This window comes from Ascaphus truei, chromosome 6 (assembly GCF_040206685.1).
Source record: "Ascaphus truei isolate aAscTru1 chromosome 6, aAscTru1.hap1, whole genome shotgun sequence".
Lineage (NCBI taxonomy): Eukaryota > Metazoa > Chordata > Amphibia > Anura > Ascaphidae > Ascaphus > Ascaphus truei.
Window position 1 is genome coordinate 44,451,257 of NC_134488.1, and position 27,977 is coordinate 44,479,233.

At 41.7% G+C, this 27,977-nt stretch overlaps 2 protein-coding genes across 2 annotated transcripts in view; one reads left to right on the forward strand and one right to left on the reverse strand.

Moving 5' to 3' along the window:
- Positions 1-986: 986 nt before the first annotated feature.
- LOC142496454 (nicotinamide N-methyltransferase-like) lies at positions 987-8,326 on the forward strand. The gene is made up of 4 exons (XM_075603149.1): positions 987-1,148; positions 3,070-3,281; positions 4,668-4,875; positions 6,827-8,326. The coding sequence occupies exons 2-4, from the start codon at positions 3,134-3,136 to the stop codon at positions 7,254-7,256; spliced, it is 786 nt and encodes a 261-aa protein (XP_075459264.1). The 5' UTR covers positions 987-1,148; positions 3,070-3,133; the 3' UTR covers positions 7,257-8,326.
- Positions 8,327-13,780: 5,454 nt separating this feature from the next.
- Positions 13,781-27,977, reverse strand: part of LOC142498087 (uncharacterized) — a 22,742-nt gene continuing 8,545 nt past the window's right edge. The window contains exon 5 of the mRNA XM_075606593.1: positions 13,781-14,083. Coding sequence (XP_075462708.1) covers positions 13,781-14,083 — 303 coding nt within the window. The remainder of the gene's footprint in view (positions 14,084-27,977) is intronic.

Below are 27,977 nucleotides of genomic sequence, written 5' to 3' on the forward strand. Positions count from 1 at the left end.
CCCATATTCTGGAGTATATTTGGAATATATTTTTTCTCTTCCTAGATCTTCCTGACTATTTCTGTTGTGAAATAATGGTTCAAATCTGTTGTAATATGTATTAGTATTTCTTCTATGTTCAAAAGTGGGTTTATTTTCTCTATAATGACCGTAGTTATTTCTATTTTGATAATTCTTCCTATTTGGAACTTCCTGTCACTCAGGTTCTCTTTGCATGGTTCCATGTTTAGATGTATCTCTTGTAGTTCTCTGTATCATTATTAAATTGTCTCCTTTTCTTGTAATTATTTTTCCACATGTTTTGGTTGTTGTGGTATTAGTCCAGTTTTCCCTGATTTTTTCAAATTCCTGTAGTTTACATTCCATAGTTTTTTTAATCTCTTTTGTATTTGCTCTGTTTAGTTTCTACTGTATGACTTCCTTTTCTATCTTTTCTAATTTTTCTTTCAGTTTTATCTCTAATAACTGCATTTCATCTGAATATTCAATTTTCTCTAATGTATTTTTAATTTCGTCACATGTAATAATCTGTTCTGTTTAAGGACTGTCTCCTGTGTGATATTAGTAGCTGCATGAATTCAAAGGAACAATCTAAAGCGTGGTTCCATTAGTTAATAAATACATCATTGTTAAGCTCAAAAGTTGGAGATTTTAAAATCCAGAGACCCCTTAGGTATTCTTTTATTACTCATATATTGTTCTGGTGTGGTCAGGAAGGAGGGAGTGAGGAGGGAGCGGGGAAACTGAAAGGTTAATTATTTTAGTAATATCTCCTAGAATCCCAATGTTTAATGAGTAACCGATCAGCTGATTGTCAGAAGCAGAAGCTTGAATATGTTTGGCAAATATAACATTCATGATTGAAATAATCTCACAAACACTTCATGTATCACATGTTTGTTTGTTATACTCTATGTCCTGTCATCCATACACTGAGCAGGAATATATTTAAATACAATATGGTAACAACAAGGGGCGGTGGATATAATGTAACAGCCCCTACAATAACCTAATTTGATATCCAGGCACTTCAATACAAATTAAGTGACATTAAGGCAAGAAAAGAGTCACAACTCAAGAGCTAAGCAACCTAAATGAAGAGGTCCAGCTCTAAACAGAACCCTGCAATCCACAAGGCAGTAAAAGTGGTAAGTATACTACTGTATGTGTAAGTGTGCATATAGTAGCTATGAGATATCTCTAATAGCCAGTGAAAGATATGTTGCTTCATTGTGGGTTTCCCTTAGAGAAATTACTGAACATTTGTAATACCTTCTGCTGTGGTTTTCCGAATCTGCAGTATACTATATGTTTTATCCCAATAAGAAATGTCACTGTTCATACTGTATGTTTGTATGTTACTCGTCTCAAGAACAGTAATGATCGACAGCACTCACGGAATTTGATAATATATGCTAAATGCAGGGTGCACAGAAACACAAGAAGGACCCAATATCCTCCTAAACAATTACAAACAGTACTAATAGTTCCAGCACGCTTTGACTATAGGAAGAATATACAAAAAAGTGGGAAATGCCAAATCAAATAAGTATTTAATAAATGCACAAGTTATATACAAGGAGCAAAGTGACAACAACACAATAGAATAAAGCACACTAAAAAATGTAGCAAAAAAACACGGAAGTGGTGAGTGGGGAAAAGAAAAAAGGGGGGTGGTGGGGGGCAAAAAATGGGGATGAACAGGGGGTGTATATAAGTGTCAAAATGGAGTGCTATTGAGCGTGGCATATGTATACAACAGACGACAGAGAAGCCCAATGCTACATCCAACATGACAGAAATGCACATTAAAATACTTATATATCCTAATAGAGGTAAATTAGAATTTTAATCCTAATAGGATATATTAGTATTTTATTTGGTAGTGTTAGGCCTTGCGAACAGGTGCCTGCCTTGTCGTGGCTCACAAGCTTACAACGCTTTGGCCAAAGGGTTAAACTAAATTACCTGTCAGGTATGTTCCAAAGTGATACTCAGGAAAGAAGGATCCAGCGCTCCACGGTTTTTTAAATAAAGTAAATTTATTGTGCCACACAACGTTTCGACCAGTAGGTCTTTCTCAAGTGACTAGGCCTAGTCACTTGAGAAAGACCTATTGGTCCAAATGTTGTGTGGCACAATAAATTTACTTTATTTTAAAAAACGTGGAGCGCTGGATCCTTCTTTCCTGGCTATATAAATAAAGACATACGATACAATAACTTATTTTCGAGGTTAATATTTTATTGATTGTTCATTTTGTGCTTCTTTCATTTTTAATACTTATCTTTCAGGTATAATACATGTGATTGTTGCTTTAACTCTGGTTTCTGGTTAATGTAGAGAACTCAGTAAGTTTGGGAAAGTCACATAACACAAACTATTTGTTATGAGAAGTCTCACATTAGCATTTAATCATTGTGATGTTTAATAATCTTATTTTATTTACATTTTTGTCTCCCGCTTGTCTCCAAAAACCGCATGACACTGAATATCCCCCAGTCCCCTCATAAGCTTGTTATTTTTTTGCACAACTGCAGCTGGGCTAATACGTTTACCCCATCTTAATACAATGTGAGGATAACACATTTAAAAATATCTCGGTCTTTAGTGCTTTGCGATGATTAAATTTATTGATTAAATGCAGGTTAGTTTACAGGACCTAACTGAGAAAGAGACATAATAGTTTACATGTAACACTAGTTCACTATTGGACACACTAGACATTCTCAGATATAATAAATACATTGAATCTAAAATAAAATAAGTAGTGCTTGAGGTTAGCAAACATTGGTCACGCTGCTAATCTTTACATAATAGCTGTCATATATTCTCTGTTAATTCCTTGTAGATTGTGATACCTTCATGGGACCAACATTAGGGATCTTTAAAGATGAAATAGAATAATTTAATCTGCGATTGAAAAACCTTAATATTAGTCCCCTAAAAGTTTTCACAACTTACAGTACAACAATTCTAAATTTCTTCAGAACCAACCCGGCTACAGGAACTTTGAACTACAGCAGGTTCTCTGCAATCTTTGACAATTATATTTTTCATCTCAACCAGGTATTGGACAACAGTCAGTAACATCTGCGGCTCAGAGATATCTATAAGTGTGAGGAGACTCATAATGGCATCCACACCCCATAAACACTATCATGATGAGGAATTTGATGCTAAAAATCTTATGGAAACATATGCAGGTGCTGATAAGACTGATACTAAAGAGGAACTGTTGCACTATCCTTTACGTGAACTATTTAAAATATTAACTCCAGGTTTGTATATTATTGAAATAGGTTATTTAACATTTTTATCAATTACTATATGCACCAATTTAAAAATTATTTAGAATAATTTAATATAATATTTTTTAATTGGACCAATGTTTCTGGTCATGAAGGGAAATGTCATAGGTCAAATCATTTAAAAACATAAAATATCTTATACGGTGGAGGCCGCCTTTATCCTCGTGCGGCCGTATCAGCGCTACTCTGAAAACCGCAGGCAGATGCAGTACTTGATGCGGTATGTTCCGGTATTTTAAGCCGCGGCCGCCTTTATTGTATTAGCGCTGTCTCGGCATGAATGCGGCATGAACGCAGTGAAGTGCATGGCATTCGGAAAAAATACCCAAACAAAATCGGAGATGTTGGAGAATAAAAGGGGCCGTGACAGTATGGTGTCCCCTATCTCAATGGGGAAATCAGCCATGAGGTAGAAAGATAATTGAGGGAATTAATTAGTACCTAATTAGTGGAGGTGTTAGACACTCTGTGCTGTGTCTCAGCTGGTTCAGGTAGTGACAGAATATTAAATAATCTTCACAAAATGTAGCGATGCTAAATATTGAGATATTGCAGTAAAATCTGATAACATATCACATGTCATTATTGTAAAACACAGCAACATATTTGCACTTGGGACCCAGTAAAGTAGGACTCTGGCTCTCGTTCTCCTGCACTACCCGTATTTCAGGGTCAGGGTGGGGGTAACATCACCTTTTATTATCTAAGACATGTTACGGAGCCATCATTTTTTATAAGTAACGCAAGTCACTGCTAATTTAACCTGATGTTAAGCCTACGTGAAGGAGTTAAATCACGGCCATTGTATTTGCGTATAATTACCTTTGTGATATGCGTTAAACTCAGGGGAAATAACGTCCGTTAGTAATGTTGGTACCCTAACTATATTTGCCCTGATATAACAGAGCTTACTGCACCTGGGCCAGTATACTTTAGAACAGGGGAGCACAATCTTTTTCCCCTGTACCCCCTGCCGGCTGTCCTCCTCTCTGTGCACCCCACCAACTCCTTACTTTGGTTCCCGGCATCTGGGCGCATGACGTCACGTTTCCATAGCAACGTGACATCACATGATCCCACAGCATTATTTGATTCCGCGTTGCCATGGCAAGAAAAGTTTACAGTGTCCTTCGCCGCTTTCCCGGCACTTAATTTAAGTGCCTTCGGGAAGTGTGCGGGGCCTCTGTAAACCCTATGCACCCCGCAGTTAATCTCGCCCCCCCCCCAGATTGTGCACCCCTGCTTTAGAATAGAGATTCTCATGGCTGACCTTAAGGTTCCTGCTAACACGCATTGTTCATATACTGCTCTCTCCACTTGCTAGGCTTGTGTATAATTGTTTTCCTTTTTCTGCAGGTTGTGTGAGAGGAGACACTCTGATAGATCTCAGCATTGGTACCTCAATTTTTCAGCTGCTGACAGCCAGTGATTACTTCAAAGAGATCATTATGTTAGAATCATCTGATGTCAGCATAAGAGAAATAGAAAAATGGTTAAAAAAGGAGCCAGGAGCCGTGGATCGCTCTCATGCAGCTATGTTTGTCTGTGAGCTTGAGGGGAAAAGGTGAAGTATATAAATATATACAGTACATACAGTTGTGTGAAAAAGAAAGTACACCCTCTTAGAATTCAATGGTTTTACATATCAGGACATCATAACAATCATCTGTACCTTAGCAGGCCTTACAATTAGGTAAATACAACCTCAGATGAACAACAACAGATGACATATTACACCGTCATGATTTATTTAACAACAATAAAGCCAAAATGGAGAAGCTATGTATGAAAAACTAAGTACACCCTTACTGCTTCCATAGGAATTCAGAGGCTAAGTAGCATACAGGTGCTGCTAATCAAATGCCCTTAATTTATTGATCATCAGCAAGTGTGACCACCTCTATAAAAGCCGAAGTTTTAGCAGTTTGCTGGTCTGGAGCATTCAGATGTGTGTTAACACAATGCTAAGGAGGAAAGACATCAGAAAAGATCATAGAGAAGCAATTGCTGCTGCCCATCAATCTGGGAAGGGTTATAAGGCCATTTCCAAACAATTTGTAGTCCATCATTCTACATTGAGAAAGATTATTCAAAAGTGGAAAACATTCAAGACAGTTGCCAATCTTCCCAGCAAATTCATCCTAAGGTCAGACAGTGCAATGCTCAGAGAAATTGAACTTGGACTTCGCATCTGACTAAGCCTCAGCTGGGCAGGCTTTCTTAGCTCCAAAAATTAAGCCGGCTGCTCTACTATTCGAAACAGAGCAACTTTGAAAAGCCCACCAGCCATAGAATGTCTAGTTCTCTACCTCCCCGTCTCCTTACATACCCTCCACTAAGCTATCCTTAACATGGAAGTAAGAGTGGCGACCAGTCAGAGCATGGAAAATTTCCCCAGCAGCCAATCGAAATAGGGGCTCGTCTGGCTGCTGACGTCAGAGGAGGGGGCGTGCCAAGCCGGCTCAAAAAGCCGGGCGAGTGGGAAATATGAATTGGCCAATGGGAAACGCGCCTATGAGCATAATCTTCCCCAAGCCAACCCACTGCCACCCGCTGGGCAGGCTCCACCAGGTCTGGCAGTCCAAAACGTGTTACAACGGGGTGCCATTTATTCTCTGGACCTGGCATATCGCCCTTCCCCGCTCACCAAATGTTTTTTTCACCTCTGGACGTCCTCTCTCCTTTGAACTCTGATGTCTATTCAGAAAACCCAGCGCCTATGTAGATGCCCAGGCTGACTGTATAGACATTAATACAGTTTGTATTCAATATTAAGACACTGTTTAAATAAACTTATATATCTTGGGGGACATTATACCTGTGTGGGAAATGGGTCACTGTGTAGCCCCTGAGTAATTCACCTCACATACCCACAAATCATGCCTGCATGTCGGAGAGAATTACGGGACTTTGTCCCCCAAACTTTGTTCCCCAAACTCCAACAGTACAAAAAAGAAATACATTTTGACCCAAAACATTGCACTTAAAACTCCCACTACCGAAGTTTCATGTTTATTGGGGAGAGGGAACATGTAAAACTCCAAACAGGTCTGGTATTTCATATACATTACATTTTCCCTGGCTTATGGTGCAACATACAGTAGCTGCCCTGGACCCACGGTTTTCAGGGGTAACCAGTCGGGCTTCACCTTTATTATGAAGACTGGCTACTCCCTACCATCACACTGAGGTCACAGGCTCAGGGAAAAATAATGTCTTAAATGCATCATATTTTTTATAGAACCTATTCAGCATCAGAGACAGAACAGACACAGGTTCTCTGAACATGGGATACAAAGAAATATACTGTAGCTGCATGGTCTGTTTTAGCTTCCAAGTCTCTACACATAAAGTGCCTTCCACATTGTACAGTTTTCCCGCTTAAGTTGGCATCAGGTTGCAAAGAGACAATTTAAACATATGATAGTTATAAAAGTGGATGAGTGCTAGAGACGTAATTCTGCAATGTATATGTTTTACATAATTATCTGAAGAAATAATTCATTGTTTTTCAGTGAGGGATGGGAGGAGAAAGAAGTAAAAGTAAGAAGAGCAATCAAACGTGTTGTAAAATGTGATTTCACCAAAGCCAACCCATTGGACCCTGTTGTGGTGCCACAAGCAGACGGGCTGATCAGTGTTTGGTACTTGGACGTTATTAGCAAAGATCATGTCAGTTATCTCAGCAACCTGAAAAAAATGTCATCATTTCTGAAGGTGGGAGGGCATCTGATCCTGTTTGCGTCATTCAACATTTCATATTACATGATTGGCCAACACAAGTTTTCCGCACTGACCTATGATGAGGAGTTTGCAAAGAAAGCTCTTAGAGACACAGGGTATATCATTAAGAGTTCTGGGAAATACAAAAGCAAATTAAATACTCACATGTTAGACTATGACCATATTGGGTATTTTGTGGCTTGCAAGGAAAGGGAGGTTTAATAACCAATAATCTTACATCATATTTACTAAGCATTCCTCTGTCTTAAGACACTAGAGCATTTCTCCAAGGTCACAAACCATATAGAATTGTCCCTCTCTTATTCACAGCAGAGGTTGGGAACTGATCACCATGCATTAAGTCAATGTAGTTTTATCAAATATATGGTGAGATACCTGTGATCAAAACTCAACACACCCGAGATACATGGAAAATATGCAAATTTCAATCCTTTGAATATATTTTCAATATCCAAATTAAAAATGTTCCAGGTATCTATTTATTCTGAGTATTATCCTGTTTTGACAGGAATGAGTTTTTATTAAAATTGGCAAAAAATACAAATGCATAGTGCAAAGATTTGCACGTCTCTAAATGGCACCTTTAGCCTATTCAGGTCCATTGACTGCAGTGCAGGAAAGTGTCTAATGGCAGAAGACTGCTTAGTAAATATGGGCCTAAATTGGAATGATTTACTAATTCTACTGCATGGAAATGAACCATCAGCGACATTTACACCATCCTGACTGTGTTTCATAAAGCCTCCCATTAACATGAGCATGTTACAATATTTATCAGTACTGAGATTGTCCTCACATCGCAAACCCTATAAGACCGCTAATCAATAGCTAGATATGTTCCCTGCAGCTTCCTGCTATTAAAGCTCTTTAGCCTTTAAAAGATTATGAGAAAATAAACCATGCTGCTGCTGTGTGCTATTGTTGGTCAGAAGGCAGCAGGGATTAACATGGCAGGTCTGGGTGTAAATCTGGCTATTAACATTAGATTAGGGTATCATTTACCTGTAGGATAGGAGCTTTCATGGTGTGGGAGTATAATGCTATTGTAGCTAAATGTCTTTGCTTTACGCTTCTTCCACCCATTGGCCAAACCCTGGCAGGCGGGGAGAGTGAGAGAGATCTATTTGTGCCTCTGCAGTGCAAACACCTCTCCAAAGCAGCAGTGTCCCCTGCAAACTGGGACATTAGGTAGCTTTACTTTTAATCACTCCATGTATGTAATGTATGTATATGTTTATTTTCAGAGTTCTGTTCATGTACATGGTGATTCACAGCAGTAATAAAAGTCTATATGATTTACTCCCACAGTGAAGCCTTTTTTTTAAGGATCCTGACCTTTGCAGCACGTCTGTTAGGCACATACATACATGTATATATATATATAGCCTATAGACCTTTGCAGGTTTCTGAACGTATCTGGATGGTAATTTAATACAAATAATAAGCCGGTGTCCCTTTAAGATGGATAGAACCTAATGTTGACCCTCCTTTTTTCGTGATTCAACTCTCACACAGGGCTTGCACACAGGTAGAATTTATTAGGGTATTCAGGTCTGTATTTCAGCTTTGTCAAAGGCACAACAATATTAATTGATCACCGAGATTACTTCTGTATCAGATCCTGACTCTTAGCCCCTTATTGAAGAGGGGAAAACGGAAGGAAGACTGTTACGAAAACAGAGGTCCAAACCAAACAACCTTCCCCCTCTGCTGGGATCCAGAACATGGGTGTTTTCCTTGTTCAAAAAAAAACCCACATCTGATAATCCCACCCCAAAGGGGTATTTAACCAATTTTCCAAAATAAAAAGTTGTCTAACAAATTGATTAAATAGTTACAAAAAATGGATGGCATCAAATTAGCATGAGGATACCTTGAACTCATCACTCCATTTTCCAGAACCCACATTAAAAATGAGATGTGCTGTTAATAAATAAAAAACAAGGTCTCTCTTACATGGCGCCTGGGGTTCTGGCAAAAAGGCGTGCTGAGTTTTTCAGCCAAACCCTTGCATTTAAAAGGACTCCATTTCCACAGGCCCAGTACCACAAGATTGGCGTAAAGCAGATGTGGTGCCTATATTTAAAAAGGGAGCAAGATCACAACTGTGGAATTACAGACCTGTAAGCCTGACATCAATAGTGGGGAAGCTACTTGAAGATTTAGTACACGATAATATTCAGAAATACCTAATCGAAAACCAAATTATTAGAAATAGTCAGCATGGAATTATGAAGGATACATTTTGCCAAACTAACCTTATGAGTTTCCTTGCTGAGGTAAGTAGGAATTTAGACCAGGGTAATGCAATTAATATGATCTACTTAGATTTTGCAAAGGGGTTTGATATGGTTCTACACATGAGCTTTGTGTACAAAATAAAGGAAATTGAACACTGTAAAGATATTTTCACCTGGATTGGAAATTAGTTAAAGGATATACAACAGAGAGTTGTCATAAATGGACCCTATTCAAGTTGGGCTAAAGTTGCGTGGAGTACCTCAAGGATCGGTACTGGGACTCCTGCTTTTTAACTTGTTTATTAATGACCTTGAGGTTGGATTAGAGAGCAAAGTCACTATCTTTGTTGATGACACTAAGGGGCTTCACTAAACATCGATAAGTGCATCATTCCATGATAAGTGCCTTTTTAAACTGATATTGCATGCGTACTTATTCATAAACTTCAATAACATGCAATATTGCACTAAAATATCTTTTTAACGAGCTAAAACACTCCGGCTATAACAAGTAGTGCTTAGTGCAGTAAGTGAAAAAATGCCCAAACTCGCATTTTGTGCCAGCAACTACTATTCACTAAACTCCGATATGCATATCGTACTATAAAACCTTGCATTCTTTTCTCGCAATCCAAAGGGTGGCGAGATCAGAATTGCGATTTGGATATGAAGGAGTTTCTTTTCTTCTTACTGCATAAAATTTAATCCGGGGGTCTCCAGTAGTCTCCTGGTTTCTCTGAGGGTCTCCAGGGGCCTTCAGGGGTCTCCGGAGGTGACCCGCATATTTATTTCACTTCCGAAGACCCCAAGATTCAGTTCTATGTAATACAAATTACAGCCAGTTTCATTAATTTAGCAGCTAACTTCTAAGGTAATGAAGGGGTTAAATAACAGGCACTGCTTTGTTGTTGGTAAAGGCTAGTGGTGAAGGTGGTAGTTGCCCCGGTGGTGGTTTAAGCCTTGCAGGTGGGTTGCAGTAAAAGTTAAACCCTTCATTACCTTAGCGGTTACAACTGCTAAGGTAATTAAGAGGTTAACCCCTCGTGCTATACTCCCACAAGGCCTAAACACCTTCCTGTGGCAACCACCCCCTTCAGCCAACCCCTGTACCAACATCACACCGGAATGGTAAAAGTGGTTTTCCCCATTGAAAAAAAACATTACAGTGAAATAAAATAAAAAAGATAACACCCCCTGCCCCTCCCACTCGCAACCCCACACACATACAGTATAATAATGGGGAAAATTCTTATTATCCAGATCAGGACAATAGCTCATTTGTACATTAAAAATAAAACATTAGCTAGTCAGCATAAAGTAAATTAAAGTTCTACTTATCCCTGATAGGATGAAGGCCATCCTCATCTTCCTCTGCCTCCTCTTTGTCGTCCGTGGGCAGCAACTTTACAATAAAAAAAGAACTACTAGCCACTAACCCCTGTATCACCATAGTAGTTAGTAACCGCTATTGCAGGCCTGCACAACTCGTAAAGTGCGAAGGGCCGAACTGCTCCAAGGAAAAAAAAATTGGGCCGCACGTGTAAAATCATCATCATCGTCATCATCGTCATCGTCGTCATCATCATCTCTATCTCTCCTCCAGCACCTCTCATCATCATTCTGCACCTCTCATCACTCCCCCCCCTGCACCTCCCATCACTCTCCCCCCCTGTACCTCCCATCACTCTCCCCCCCTGTACCTCCCATCACTCTCCCCCCTGCACCTCCCATCAATCTCCCTCCCCTGCACCTCCCATGACTCTTCCCCCACTGCACCTCCCATCACTCTCCCCCCTGCACCTCACAAGGAAAACAGAGTCCGCCGCACGGGTAAACAGCATTTATTATTCAAAATAACACATTTATTTACTATGTTTACTCGAAACTAAATTACATTTAAAATACTTTCATTAAAATTAAATTAATTTGCCCATATCAGCCCCCACAGCCCATGTCAGCAGTCCCCCACAGCCCATGTCAGCACCCCCTCCCATGTCAGCACCCCCCCCTCCCATGTCAGCACCCCCCTCCCATGTCAGCACCCCCCCTCCCATGTCAGCACCCCCCCTCCCATGTCAGCATCCCCCTCCCATGTCAGCATTCCCCCACAGGCCATGTCAGCAGCCCCCCACAGCCCATGTCAGCATCCCCCCTCCCATGTCAGCATCCCCCCACCCATGTCAGCATCCCCCCACCCATGTCAGCATCCCCCCACCCATGTCAGCATCCCCCCTCCCATGTCAGCATCCCCCCTCCATGTCAGCATCCCCCCTCCCATGTCAGCATCCCCCCACAGCCCATGCCAGCATCCCCCCTCCCATGTCAGCATCCCCCCACCCATGTCAGCATCCCCCCTCCCATGTCGGCATCCCCCCTCCCATGTCAGCATCTCCCCTCCCATGTCAGCATCTCCCCTCCAATGTCAGCATCTCCCCTCCCATGTCAGCATCCCCCCTCCAATGTCAGCATCCCCCCTCCCATGTCAGCATCCCCCCTCCCATGTCAGCATCCATGTCAGCATCCCCCCCCATGTCAGCACCCCCCCATGTCAGCATCCCCCCCCCAAGTCATTTCAGCAGCCCCCCGCATGAATGAATGACCCCCACCCCATGCCTACCTGATAACATTGGTGGCGGTAGCAGAGGTGGCGTCGGCGGCAACAAAAGAAGAGGAGGAGGAGGAGTGGTGGATGGCGGCGGCGGCGGCAACCAAAACTAATTTAAAGTGGTGCCGGTGGTGAGGTGAAGCAGGGAGAAGCGCGCTCTAGTAACAGACCCATAAGTTCCGGGTCGCGCTACACTGCTGGAGCGCGTCCCCCTGCTGGAGCCGGGAAGGGGGGTTAGGGGGATTAGGGGAAGCGCGCGCATTCAAAGTTTGCTGGAGGCGCGCTCCTACTAGAGGGCACAGACACAGCATGCGGCCGTGAGCGTTCTTTTCTTTCCGGGGAAGGGGGAAGAGGGGGGTTGAAGGGGGGAAGAGGAGGGTTGAAGGGGGGCCGTCGCGGGCCGCACGGGATGCCCCGTCGGGCCGCATGTTGTGCAGCCCTGCGCTATAGTAATTAAGGGGTTATCCTCCTTCCCCCGCTAACCACCCGGGAGGCCTAACCAGTCTCCCCGGGATGACTATCCCCCATTTAAATTGTAATACTATTGTGCGGGAGCAAGGGGTCTCGGTAGCTGAATCACATTAATTTCAGGACCGGATACCCCATGCTTCCCAATGTGGTGCCGGTATCTCCTATGTATTTAAATGTCCTTGTCATGTGATGAAGAGATTTAAACATTGCAGAGGGATACTGACACCCCATATTGTGAAGCAGGGGGTCCCGGACCTGAAACCAATGTGGTTCAGCTCCGGAGACCCCCTGCTCCTGCACACTTGTATTCAAATTGAAATAAAAACAGCTTCATTAACTTAGCAGCTAGTAGCTAAGGCGATGAAGGGGTTAAACATGAGTACCCGGTTTATTGGGGGCAGAGTGGGTGAATGAAGGGGGTAGTTGCCCCAGGGTGGGTGGTTAGGCCTTCCAGGTATATTGCGGGAGGAGTTTACACCTTCACTACCATAGCAGTGAAAACTGCTATGGTAATGAAGGTGTTAATAACTCCCACAACCAAAACGAGAGGCCTAACCACCCACCCTTGGGGCAACTACCCCATTCACCCTATCCCTTTACCCCAAGAAATTTAAAACAAAAACACAACAACCCTACTACCCATCTCTTCTAGATGTTTTTACTAAAACATTTCATAAGTAATAATTTGGGGCTCTGAATAAACTGTTGCACGCTCTGTAGAGAGTCATTTACATTTTCATACTGTACATATTTTGCTCATATTTTCTATCATGAACAGGGACTTGAGACACTAGCAGATATATATTCATTACCTTCTTGGTTGGTGGAGTCAGACATATATTGCAATTGATTAAGGGGTTAATATTAACTCATTGAAGGTACCTTGCGGAGGAGATAGGTGAGTTGGCTAGAGTAGCTATGTATATTAACCCTGGTTGCATATATACAGTAAGTCAACGTGCTCACTTGTGTTCTGTTTGTGACAGGTGGTGTATTGTAACAGATTGAGTGGAGATATTGTTCATTTGAGGAACCTTTGTGCAGGTGAAAAGTGGGCTCCATAGAGATCTGCGTTTTGACCTTTATCCCGTAAGTAGGTAATGTACTCAGAGATGTGCCGTACAGGACACTAATGTTAAGCAACCAATAAAAGATGTGTTGAGAGGTTATAAACTCATTTCATTTGCCTGAATAACCCCTGTATCAGCTTTCTTTATATTATCAGAGATTCCATTTGTTTCAGTGTTTAATACACTAAGAGGGAAACTTAAAAATACCATCGTAGAGACTTCCGGTGACGTCACAGAGCATGGTTGGGTTGTAGAGGAGCTCCTGAACACCCTCGCTAATAACTCGCCAAATATAGCACCCACCGCCACCAAAATTTGCCCAAAAAACTCCCAAAACACTTAAGAACAGGGGACTATGCCATCCAAAAGAACAGCAACGCAGAACCAAGCGGTCACCAAGTACTTTACCCCTGCAACGCGACTGCCGGAGCCGAACTGCGACTCCCAAGATGGCGCCGAGGAGGCCATGCTGTATTCTATTTTATCTGTTCGCTTCGTGAGGCCGTTGATTTCAGATCTCAGGTTTTCTAAAGCTGCATTAATATCTTCCTGGACTCCTCTCCTCATCTGGAGGAATAGTGCGTCAAAGTACTGCTTGTTAAGGCCAAATTCTTGCTGTTCGTGGTTAGCTGTGTCTGTGTCCTGTTCCGAGGACAAAAGAAGGCAAAAAAATTCAGGGACATAATGGTAGCGTTTTCCCTTATAGACATTTGGAGGGCTCAGCACCAGGGTCAGAGGGATTATACTTTCTTCTCCACCCCTCATCAGTCCTACTCGAGGATCAACTACTTTCTAGGCACCAACAACATCTTCCAGGCTTCCTTCCACACAAACATAGGCCCAATCACTTGTTCCGACCACGCCCCCATTGAACTCACTCTCACCATACCCTTCGTAAAGAATAATCCATATAGATGGAAGTTAAATGACTCACTACACCACTGCCCAGAAACAGAGCTATTAATTAAAGATAAATTGTGTCAGGCAGACAGGCATCTGACAACACCCGCAAAATTGTGGATATAATAGACCATGTGCACCTCACAGGAACCAAGATGATGATTCTTAGCCTCAACGCAGAGAAAGCTTTTGACAGAATCAAACGGTCCTTCTTAAACCAAACAATGCTGAAATTTGGGTTCGGCGGTCCCTTCCTGCAGGGGGTCAGAGCCCTATACCAAAACCCGACACCACATGTCAAAATCTTGGGTGGATATTCTGACCCAATCAAGATAAGAAACGGGACCAGACAGGGTTGCCCCCTCTCTCCTCTCTTATTCTACCTCACAATTGAACCACTTCTGGCTACAGTAAGAGAGGATAAGAGCATTAAGGGCATTCGAATTGGCAAAACGGAATACAAAATTTCTCTATTCGCGGATGACGTGATACTGACCCTCGCGGAACCCCACATCTCCCTCCCCAATCTCCAAAGGTCCTTCCACCAATTTGGCATGGTCTCTTATTATAAAGCCAATATGGACAAATCAGAGGCACTTAACGTATCCCTTCCAACTCAAGAATGGCAGCTCCTTCAAACTAACTTTAAATATCGATGGAGCACCACACACATTAAGTATCTAGGAGTTAGAATATCTAACACATACGGCTCCCTATACCAATACAACTACCCCCCCCCCCTGTTCGACCAAATTAAAAAAGACCTGGAGACATGGAAAATGTTCCAAATCTCCTGGTTCGGAAGAATTGTCTCAATTAAGATGAACATCCTTCCGAGACTTCTCTACTTCTTTCAAACACTCCCTATCACCTTTCCCATCCCAGCTCTAAAAAATATTCAGGCCCTAATGTCCAAATTTATCTGGAACGATAAATGCCCAAGAGTACCCAGATCAGTAATGTTGTCCCCTAAAACAAGGCTGTGGTGTGGAACTACGACCCAGCCACAACATGTTGGCTGGCAATCGAAACCCACCATGCCGAGCCGGCCACCCTCCAGGTCCACCTCTGGTCCCCGGCAGGAAGGGAGGGGGGACCACAGAGATTCGCTCTGGGGGCAATGAGGTGCACATGGGAAGTATGGCTCAAAAACAAAGGGAAGTATAGCCTGTAGCTACCCCATCTCAACTTACACCTATATTTGGAAACCCGCACTTCCCGCCCGGGTGCTCCAAAAAACAATTTGACCAATTCCAAGGTCTAGGTATAAGCCTGGTTGCTTATCTGCTGAAGAGCGAGGGGTTACTATCCTTCCAGGAACTACGAAATAAATATCACTACCAATGCCTCCACCTATTCAAGTTCCTGCAAATTAGACACTTCCTCCTCTCCCTAGCCCCGAACGCCAAATTCCCCCCCTTGACCAGATTTGAATCCCTGTGTCGCAAAGGCTCCTATCAGAAGGGACTGATCTAAGAGATCTACAGGGGGATGGAGTCGTCAACAGTGCCCCCAATCCACCAGTATATGCAGAAGTGGTCTGAGGACCTTAACGTCCAGATAGACATGGACGAGTGGGAGGATATCTGGGAGCTGGCTACAAAGACATCAATTTGCACAGTGACAAAAGAGAACATACAGTAGAGGCAACGTTTATTCTAACATTTGCCATAAACTAGCCGGGTTACATTCTGGGTATGTGCTGGGTATGTGCTGGGTATGTTCTGGGCTAGTTTGAGGCACGTTTAAGGCATTTCTGCATTGACTAACGACCCATAGGATTAACACAGCAGGGATCCCTGGCAGTCCCATTCAGTTTGAATGGGACTGCCAGGGACCCCCGCTGTTAATCTGATAGGCCATTAATCAATGCAGAAATGCTGGGGCTAGTATAAGGAAAGTTTAAGGCATGTACCCAGCATGTACCTGGGTGTTTCCTGGGTTTTTTGGGGAATTGCCACTGGTTTTTGTTCGAATAAGAGTTGCCTCTACTGTATATAAAATACTTTTTCAGTGGTACCTGACTCTGGCTAGACTGAGCCAGATCTTCCCCAGCACCCCCGATCTGTGCTGGAGGGGATGTGGTCAAAAGGGGGACATGGTCATGTCCGGAGATCCAGAGATACTGGACCAAGATTCAGTTGATCATACAACAGACCACGGAGCTCCTTCTCCCTCTGGACCCACTGACCTTTGTGCTGAGCAAACCAATAGACGACCTAGACCCACCCATGAGTAGACTAATAACAGCCATACTAACCGCAGCGAGATGCTCAATTGCAGCGGCTTGGAAAAACACCAAAGCCCCAGCAAGAAACACGGTGCTGAGAAGAACAGATGAAGTGATGTCCATGGACAAATTAATGGCAATGTTACATAAGAAAATGCCACAGTTCCGTAACACCTGGGGCCCCTGGAGTGGCCCGACGGGAATAGATCTGCTGTAGCCCACCCCAAATTTTTTTTAAAAAAGGCCCGAAAACTCCGACCAATTCCCTCCCCAGTATGTCTTTTCCCCCCCCCATCCTTCCCCAACTTCATCCCCACCCACTTAGGAAACACACCCTCATTGAGACTACAACATGCTTTATTTAGTCAAGAACCATGTCATGTGCCTATGACACTGTTGTATTCATGCAAAATGTTTGTTGTTCTCAAATAAAAAAATTGTTAAAAAAAAAAAAAATATCGTAACCGATTGGACACAACTGTCCCATGACTTGGGCAATCTAATTCAAGCCCCTTCATTATTTTCTTATAAAAGGGGAAGAAATGTGAATGATATGCTTGCAAGGGCTGATCTGAGTGGTGGTGGTCCAACACAGACATTTCTGAGACCCTCCAAATTAGGTACTTACAGATGGTGTTCCTGATCGCAGTGCAACAGTGTAATAGAAGATAGCTTCTTCTCACACCCACAGTAAGGGTATAAATATAACATAAAACAATATTATTCCTGTCTTTCAAAGTATGTGATTTGTCTGATTAAATGTCCATTTAATGACCAATGGCCAATGACCGCTCAGATGGTCAAGGAAAGAATTGTCTAACACAAGGCAGCCATAAGGAGGGGTGATTGGATGCGCCGGTCTCATTTGACATTATTTTCAATGGCCACCAAGCTAACCAGCTGATGTTTCAGGTCACTAATGGGGTGGAGAAGCCACACTGGAGGGGGGGAGAGGGGCAGTAGATCAAACTGCTGCTACAAAAGGAATCAGAAGGAATTTGGAGATTTAAAACACTGATTCCAGCTGATATGAATAAGGAGTTGGACATGAGCTGCTTTTTTTTTTTAAGAGCGGTTCAGGTTGTTTTCTCCTGTCTATTGACCCTATAAGATTACATAATGGGATGGACTATGACATATACCTTTGTGGGCTGAGGTAGATCTTAAAGTTCCAATTGCCCATGAAAAAGGGATTTTTGGGCACCTTGTGTAAGAGTTCCAGTCCAGGCTTTGGCTGAAACCCGCCCTTACCTGGCTGCTGTGGGCATTTTGATTATTGGCAGCCTGCTCTATTGGCTGCACCTGTTCAAGCATTGTATATATTTCCCTGTGTTCTTGGCCACCTTGGGTTCTAGTAGCTGATCCTTCCTTGTTTGTGAGCCTTCCCTGTTGCTGTGTCTAGCCTGATGCTGAGCTTTCCTTGTCCGTGAGCCATCCCTGTGGCTTCCCTGTTCCAGAGGCTAGCCAGTTTCTGTGGATAGCCTGATAATTTGAAATCCCTGTTGCTGACCCCGGACTGTGACCCCAACCTCGCTTTCTGCCGCCTGCCCTGACTCTTTACCTGTTGCCTGGACTTTGCAACACTGCCGCCAGCCCTGACCTCCTGTCTGCTTATGGACTATGGATACTCTAACAGGGATTCTGTCCCTGGGCTCTGGTCGGTTAATTTACATCCCTTCCTCAGCCCTGCGGGTCTGCTTCCTGAACTGATAAACACCATCACAGCTTGTACCCTGTGATTGCACTGTGGTATCCCTGGCATGTTGGGTCTCACTAGCTTTTTATTTACGTGTGTCCCTCCTTTACAGGTCTCCCTGATGCACTTCTACCCTCCGTGGTTGAACTTTGTACTCATCTGGCACTGATGTGCATTAAATTGCACTTACGTTGACTTGAGATCTTGTTTGGGATCCTCTCCGATTCTCTATTGGCATTCACCCAACTCTATCCTCCCACATGGTCATTTATCCGATTCCTCGCATATGATTGATTGTAGATACATTCAGTTAGAGAAATGAATTGGTTACAATGTGTGTTCGTAGATCCATCGGATGAGAGTGTAATACTACAGCACCTTTTCCCTAAGAATAAATAGATGTTTGAGTAAAGGGTTAAGCTATGAGTTACTCATTGTATCTGTTATTGTATATTTATATCCCCTTGAACTAATGCCTTTCTATGATTATTCCTCTATGTAACAAACCTGCGATCAGAGTTCCCGCTAGAGGAACAAGAAGGTTGTTTACTTCCCGGTTTGAATCGTCATGACAACCTACTAAGCAACCAGGATGCTTCAGGCCTCAATTATACCAGAAACAGCAGAGCTGCAGAGCGATACAGTGATGTCATTGTAGCGACGTAGCGGCGCTACTGTACATGTGTACATGCAGAAGCGATCTGTAACACTAATGCAGAGGTGAAATGACCAGTTCAATCACTTCCTGGTTTGTTTAAGATGCACTGTGATTGGCCGTGCCAATCACATGATACGGCCGTCGCTTGTTAAAAACACATCTCAAATTTCTTCATGAGAAAGAAGCTTTGCAGCATGTCACTGTACTACCGTCGCGATTGGTATGTACGCTTTCATTGCATTTAATTTTTTTGTTTAGAAGCTGCGCGGCGTTGCGCCTTCAAGCGCAATTTTTGGAATAATCATGGCCTTACTATCGCGGCGGGCTCTCATTGAATTTTTCTGATGATCGTGAGATGTGAATCAGCTGTTGGATGTTGATGACGTCAGACACCCTGCGGCTATTTTAGATCTCCTCCTCGTGCGTTTATCGATGCTAGGAAAGCCTCAGTTCTGGAGATAATTGTTTTTCCGTGTCCATTTCTGCCACATCTGTAGTTGAGTTTTGATAGTAGTTTTTTACTTCGTATGCATTTTTTCTACTGACATAAAATATACTGATTGAAGATAACGGTTTGTCATAGTTTTCTTGCATGAGTCCGGGTTATCTACTGTATACTATTAAGTGTGTGTGTACGTGTGTATGCTCCCAAGAGTGTTTTGCAGACATATAGTCAACTTTTCCTAGCACCTGAGAATAAATAGCAACACAAGGAATTCACAAGTAAACATAATGTGAATTTTTCTTCAATAAATACTGTATATTGGTCCTTCCAAGTTACAAAGGTTTCACTTGTGGCCCATACAGATGTTATTTATCAAGCTGACTCCATCAGTGAACTGTGGTAACTCAACAGAACTCAATAAGCCATTAAAATAAAAGGAGTTCAAATCCATGATAAAATGCACGTAAAGAAAACCAAGATACATGTGATTGTCAGCGTGTTTATTAGTGAAGTTTTGAGAGACAGAAAGAATAAGAAGGTGAGAGATACAAGAGGGAGAGAAAACAGGAGAACAATTACATCCGCAAACCCGCGAGGTTACCAGGGCCACAGAGCTCACACATTTAGCACAAATCCAGACACTGAAAATCTCTGATTTGAAAACAAGGGTTTTTTTAAATAAACAAAATTAAGGTATAGAATTGCAGCAAACATGGCGGCACGTTAGTCAGTATTGGTCCATATATAAGTAAACACGCAAAGGATTGACACTTCTGTACCTTCCAGATCTCTCCAGCTGTTACAGGATAAGACACACTGCAAAGGTAATACAGGTTTGCAGAACATTAAAGGTGTAACGCCCCTGTATCCAGGATATAATGCACGTGATGGGCAGCAACCAGAACCAAATAACCGTATGATCTGTTTTACGGGTAATTCTGTATAAGGCAACTGGGGAAACTACACAGTGTCAGTATAGTATATTCCTTTGAACAACTCACAGAAATAAGACTGGGAACACAGTATGGGACAATGTAAATGCGCTTTTAAGTGTTTCTGTTGTTCTTATGCAAATACAACTGTATGCTCATCTGCATGTCTTAGGCAGGTCTGCAACCCCGCCTTTCCTGTTGTTCTTAGAAATCAATCATATACTGTAACACATTTATTACAACAACAACAAGCAACTTCTTACAAGCAGCGTATGGAGCAGCCATAAACTCTGTGGGGAAAGAATCATCACAGTGAAACCTTTATTCCTTTCTCTCAATATAAGTACTTCCTGAACCCCCATTACTAAGTGATTTATTAGTATTTTAGTATGAGTGAGTCCAAGGAAAAGCACACATGTTATCAGATTGTCATTCTTACATAGCGCAGTGTGCACGGTACAAATTTGTTCTTTCGGCATAGATTACTGTCCTGTAAAGTATGTTAAAGTGGACACTGAGATTCCCTCTGAATTTACCCGCTTCATATCAAGTGATTTTATCCCTAAGCCTTTTATTATCTATTTGGCCCAGACTCACTAAACTCAGTTTAGCCATTTAGAGTAACGTTACCCTCAGATAACATAACGTTAGTGGTAACTTTGTACTCACTACAGAGAGGAATGTAATGGTACAGTAATGTATGTTAAAGTCACATTAAAAGCCTAACATTACAGAACATAGCATTTTCCTAAATTATCCCATACTCACTATACACAGTTAAGCCTCTTAATCTAACTTTAATCCCATTTAATGCAATGCTACAGTACTTGTAAATGTATGTATATCTTTCTCTTTATTTATATAGCGCCATCTATGTACCTAGCGTGTATGTATAGGTAAACTCCCTATAGAAAGTAATATAACATATATTAGATAGAAATGTATATATACAGACATTGCCATCAATACTTAGCTTAGTAATAACATATCCACTGCATCATGTTGCTTCTATCCCTCCACATAGAAGATCCATAACACCACTGCAGGAGGCGTCTGGCTGCACCACTAACGCGTTTCGACCCGCTGGTCTTCTTCCCGATTGGGAATATACTGTATATCATATACATTTTAAGTTATGGTGGGTGAAAAAGGAAACACAAAACCTCCACTGTTAGCATAAAGCCAATAAATAATATCACTTGTGAACACATTCACATGTCTTAGACAGGTCTGCAACCCTGCCTTTCACCATTATCACCTGGCCTACAGTGCTCCCACTGCAGCAAAGAATTCTGGTAAATGACATGCAAATGAGCACACAATGTGCCATCTTTTGCCTTAAATACCACTTACATGGAACCCATATAAGCAAATGCAATGCTGTTCACACAGCTTTTAAGCACAGCATGGGATTAGATGCAAAGCCAGTCAAACAACTCACATACATGTTCCAACCTTAATGGGTCTCATCAGTGTGAGGTTGGTTTATACTGGCTTTGCAATTTTCAAGGCTGAGTAGGTTTACCATATACAGTACATTTTAAGTTATGGTGGATGAAAAAGGCAACAATAAACCTCAACTGTTATAGCATATACTGTAGCCAATAAAGAATATCACTTGTAAGCACATTCACATGTCTTAGACAGGTCTGCAACCCTGCCTTTCATCCATTATCACATAGAAGAGGCATAAAGCAAAGGTATTTCACTCTCATTTTACTCCCACACCATGAAAGCTCCCGTCCCACTGGGAAATGATCCCCTAATGTAATGCTAATAGTCAGACTTAGGGCCTCATGCAGTAAGCGTTGATAAGGGAATTATCGCCATTTTATAGGCAAAATTGGGTTTGAGATTCAGTAAGCGCCGATAAGTGCTTGATTTCGCCAGGTTTCGGAGCCGATTATTTTGTTATGGCCAGTCGGCTGCCGATAAGCCTGTTTTCGCCACTGATCGCCACTTTTTTAAATCGGCTGGATTCAACAAAAAAAAACAGCTTATCGGGCCTGATCGGCACTACGAAATTGAGATGTTATGGCCAATTTCTCCCGCCAACTAAAGTTGGCAGTTTGGAGGGGAGAACGATCGCTAAGGCTGCCGGAACGGCACTTAGAAAAAAAAAATCTTCTCTACATCAATGGAGTCAATGGAGCGGGGACGTATAACAGTATAGTACTGTTTACGTTTCATTGCTCACAATACAAACGTCATTTGCATTACAGTGTGGGGGCATTCCCTGCATTGTGTCACAGCTGACGTGTATTATTTGCATAACAATATACTTTTACATGTTTGCAGCATTTGCGGGTCACATTACTCATCATGTGATGATGTGTCAAGGGAAAATACTATACTCAACTCTTAAAGGAGAACCTCACATCATATCACACATTTTACTGAACTGAGCAACAATTATTTACATGATGTTACACATGACACACATGTCACACATACCGTATATTCATGTTCCTTTACATTACACAATGCTTGTAATGTGACACGCATCTTTAAACGTTCATGTACATCTGTCTTCTCATGTTTACATCTAGTTTTGGGTCCTCCCTATTTTCATGACGTCACTTATTGGACGCTCAATCACATTGCATGTTTACATTGTAACCGTAGCATTACAAGCACTTCAACCTAACTTATACACACATGTACAGTAATTCAGCATTGGGAAACCTTGTAAACTCATTCTATAGCAACTATCCTCATTACACAAATGCATGCATATGCACACGACTATTCATTGTTGTCAACATGTCACAATAACATGCCTAATTACACATGTTACACAAAACTTTTCCCACGTCAATCTCAGCCTTTTTGCCTAATTACATGACTGACTGTTGCGTTCACAAGTGTTACATGCATTGCACATGCAACTATTTATTTGCAAGCAATGTTTCTACAAAGGTTCACGTCACATCATTGCCAAATATCATCATTCCCTGCAGAATACACACAACAAATACTTATAACAAGAACTGCACACAGCTTGCCACAGAAATACTTTATTATGTTAATGTAACACCTTGCATTTTACTATGTCACCTGACATCATCACATACCTATTTAAAGGACGCCCATTACCTGATCATTCACAGCTACTCATTTCAAAATGTTGAGATTGTTTAGGAGACGGAGGAACATTCTTTTCTATGACATGCTTGATGATGAAGAGAATCATATAGGGCAAGGGAGGGACACACCGAGGGACAGTGACAGGGACAGTCACGCGGATACGACAGGGACAGGGAGAGGGACAGGCCGAGGGACAGGTAGAGGGACAGGAGATCAGAGGAGAAGACAGAGGAGACAAGTTGTGCCTCGTCCGCGTCTGTACAGGGAGAGAACCCTGTTAGATGGGATGAGTGAGGAGGAGATTGTAAGTCGCTATCGTTTGAGTTCAGCAGCAATCTTAGCTCTTTATCAGGAGCTAAGGGGAGATTTAGATTTTTTCACAGCCAGAGGTCGTGCAGTCCCTGGGCTTGTTAAAATGCTGTGCTCATTACATTATCTTGCTTCCGCGTCATACCAGACAACTGTGGGCATAGTGGGCGGGGTCTCGCAATCTACATTCTCGCGGGCCTTGACCCAGTTTCTCTATGCACTCAATAGACGCGCTAGGAATTATATTCATTTTCCTACAGAGGCGACAGAGTGGCTGGAAGTCAGGACTGGCTTTTATAATATAGCAGGGATACCATGTGTGCTGGGTGCAATCGATTGCACACATGTTGCTTTGATTGCACCTAGTCAGAGTGAGCATGTGTACCGCAATCGTAAGCACTACCATTCACTCAATGTACAGGTGGTATGTGATGCGACGATGAGGATAATGCATGTGGTACCCAAATTCCCTGGTTCCAGTCACGATTCCTCTATCCTGTGGAACTCTTCAGTCTTCCATGCGTTCGAAGAGGGACATTTTGAACATGGTTGGCTGCTGGGTGAGTACACATTTACATGTTATAACACAAAACACTTTTTTATTTAGGAATGTTGGCATTGTACAATTTGATCACTAATGTCAGCTTATGTGTGCTACATTCATTATAGGTGACCTAGGATACGGAATTAGGCCGTGGCTCTTGACTCCGGTGCTAAACCCTCAAACTGAAGCAGAGGACAGGTACAATGCAGCCCATATATCTACAAGATCTGTTATAGAGAGGACATTTGGCCTACTCAAGACCAGATTTAGGTGTCTGGACAGAACTGGTGGGGCTCTTCTATACAAGCCTCAAAAGTGTCTGATATTATCCTTGCCTGTTGCATTTTGCACAATGTTGCACTGAGGCACAATGTACAGTCAGACCTAGCTGAGCCTGTGGTAGACGAGCATCCCACCCATGTAGCTGCTGAAAATGAACAAACAGCCAGTGGTGGCCAGACACGCCAGAATCTCATCAATTCATTTTTTTCTTGTAAGTAAAAACATATATGTTCCAAGTTCTACTTTTATACTTACATTATGTTATCTTAACAATAATGTTTTTTTATATACCCTTCTGGTAGGACACAGATGAATATGGGTTGCACACCTTTCTTCTCTCTGCTGTGTGCACAAAGGGATGTGGCACCGGTATGTTATTGTTGCACAGGTTATATAATCCCTCTTCAATTGTACTTTAGTTGTGTGTATGTGAATAAAACTGGGGTAACAAAGCACCAATATTTTAGCATTGTGTTGTTCCTTATGCTAACACAATACACATATTATGCCCATACTCATTCATGCTTCTAGTATGCTTACATACAATGTTATTGGTGCAGTGTAACATGTACATCCATATGATGTGTACACCAGCCTGATTTACATTTTGAATGTCATGAAATATACATGGTGTTGCACATTTAACACCAAATACACACTTTGCTGTGTTGTTTACGGTACTGAAGATGGCATGTCAATGTTTGCAATTTATATATTGTTCCTTTGCATTATAGGTATATCTCCAGTATGACTGATCATGGTATGTATATTTGCTGACATCTCTCATAAGATGTGCCTACATCAATCTTCCTATAATTATTTGTAGTAAAAACCCAACATATTGGTTTAAACACAAATGTTACATATATGTACTTTCTGTATCATGTATATGCATTTAGCTACTCTTGAGCTTTCATGTGCATTGTATTAGAAAATGATTACTCCCATTTCATCACATTTTATGTATGTTTCCTTATAAATTCCATTAATGTAATATAGAGGTGTTTGGAGACAAGGGGATAACTGTAGTTATTTCTTTACTTACGGGAGATCATTCATCACGGATGAAATTGACTGATCATAAAACTCCATGCATGAATGCCTGCAATCACAACAATGCGTACTACATCTTATATTTAGCAATGTTGGTGTTTTGTAATGCTAGGAATTAATAGTCAACATTAATTTAAATTTGTGACATGTGTATGTATAAGTCACACGTGTGTGGATGTGTCCTACATGTACCAAGTGTTAAACTGTTAACAGAGAAGACAAATTTGTCGCTAATGTTACTGTCATTTAGCATTTCTAATTTACCAATATGACAATGTTGGTAATATTTTTGGAATATAAATCACGTCACTTCATCATTATCATGATGATAATTATCAAGTATTCTCACAATTGTAACGTCAATCACGTGCACATTAGCATAGACACACTTTGTAAGACAACTGTTTGTGTCTGTATCAATTTGTGTAGGATCCATGTATAACACCGACAAATGATAACACCAGCTTTATTATGGTAGCTTATATCATCATATTGACTATACTATGTATTTTTAGAACGTTTAATAAACACAGTAAACTATAGTTAGTTAGGTTAATGAAATATACACAGAAACGTACTTCATTACATGATGTTGATGTCATAATCAGAACATCATGCATTGTAGGGGACCACAACATCTGGCCAATAACATTATTTGCTACAGTCCCAAACCATTTTATCAACATACTCATGTAACAAGAGATTATTAACAAGAAATGGCTAGTTGGTTGTCAGTGTCCTTTACATTGGGAGAAGGAGTGGCTCAGTGAGTAAAGACACACACTGGCACTGAGATTTTGAAGCAGGGGAGTCTGGTTCAATTCCTGGTGTCAGCTCCTTGTGACCTTGGGCAAGTCACTTTATCTCCCTGTGCCTCAGGCGGCAAAAAATAAATTGTAAGTTCCACGGGCCAGGGACCTCAGCCTGAAAAATGTGTCTGTAAAGCGCTGTGTACAACTAGCAGCGCTATACATGAACATGCTCATATTATAATTATTATTATTGTTACATAGTTTCGACAGTCATACGTTCCATTACACAATAGAATTCACAAATGTGTTAGCAGAGTGGGAATGGTTGTTATATATAAAACACACCATGCCATAAAATGATAGTAGTCATTAAAGAACACTCAATAAAAATTCATGAGGCACTATTTTGCAACATCATTATGTTAATTAAGTGCTTATGCAATATAGGCATAAGGGTATCACATTTTTTATTGTTTGTTAATAAGCGCTGCAAGCAATATAAAATTAGTTCCATATGTAGTATAGTAGTCGGTGGCTCCTCCTCACAATCATCTCATATAAAGGTAGACTCTTCTGAAATCATACATTGATCCGATTGTATCTTCCCCGACATCTCTGAAATACAGCAAACACATGATGGTCAAATATGGCACCTTACTATATATGTATCCGTGACAATGCATTACACAGCTCTATATGATTGTGTACATACACACGTCACTCACTTATATGTTAGAAGTAAAAGTGTACATCAGTATGTAATGTTTCTTTAAATTTGTAGCAGGCATAACTATGTATATGATGTGAACGTTGCCTGTATACTGAAAAATGTGCGCGCACATCTTAGTGTGCGCACGCACTTCACGCTTGGCTGCACTAACTGTTAGCGCAGGCGCAAAACAAAGCGTACGTTGTGCGTTCAATACATCTTGAAAATACCATTAAACATAAAATCTTTATTTCAAATACAATGAATACGAAACTACATTCGTTCTAAACGAGTACATCTGTATTCTTTTTAAACAGACGTGTTTGGACAGAAAGGACGGCCGATAACACAATGCGCAAATGCAATACGTGTGACGTCATGTTAAACCAGCGTGAAACGCACGCTAACACTCCTCCCACTCAATTAACATTCGGCTAACGCCCAGTTTACGGCTACAAACACTGAGCCGCACACATGACACACTGCAGTTACCGTTACTATAACAAAACATGACAGCCAATAGGCTTTGAGGCGCGCACGTCGCTTGGGGGCGGGACTTACATCCGTAATCCTTTTTAAGGACGCCTTGGGCCATGACAAGGGTCCCACGTCATACGTGGTGGACCCGCTTTTAAATGTTGCATGATAACAAAACAGGTATGTGTTAGAGTTATGTTAAAATGTTGCTAATATGGTTAAAGGGATAGGAAAGTACGTATATTTATTCCGTCAGCAATGTGTACTACTCTTTCAGGTTATACTATATTGTATTCGGCAACAATTTCTTTGTGATCGCTACATGTTATGCAGTCTGCAATGTTACGCTGTATCCACGCATTGAAAGGGAAAATGGTGGTTAAAAAAAAAAAAAAAAAAAACATTTAAACGCACAGTCAACGCATAACGGTTGTTATATTTACCATTCTTCTAGAATTAACT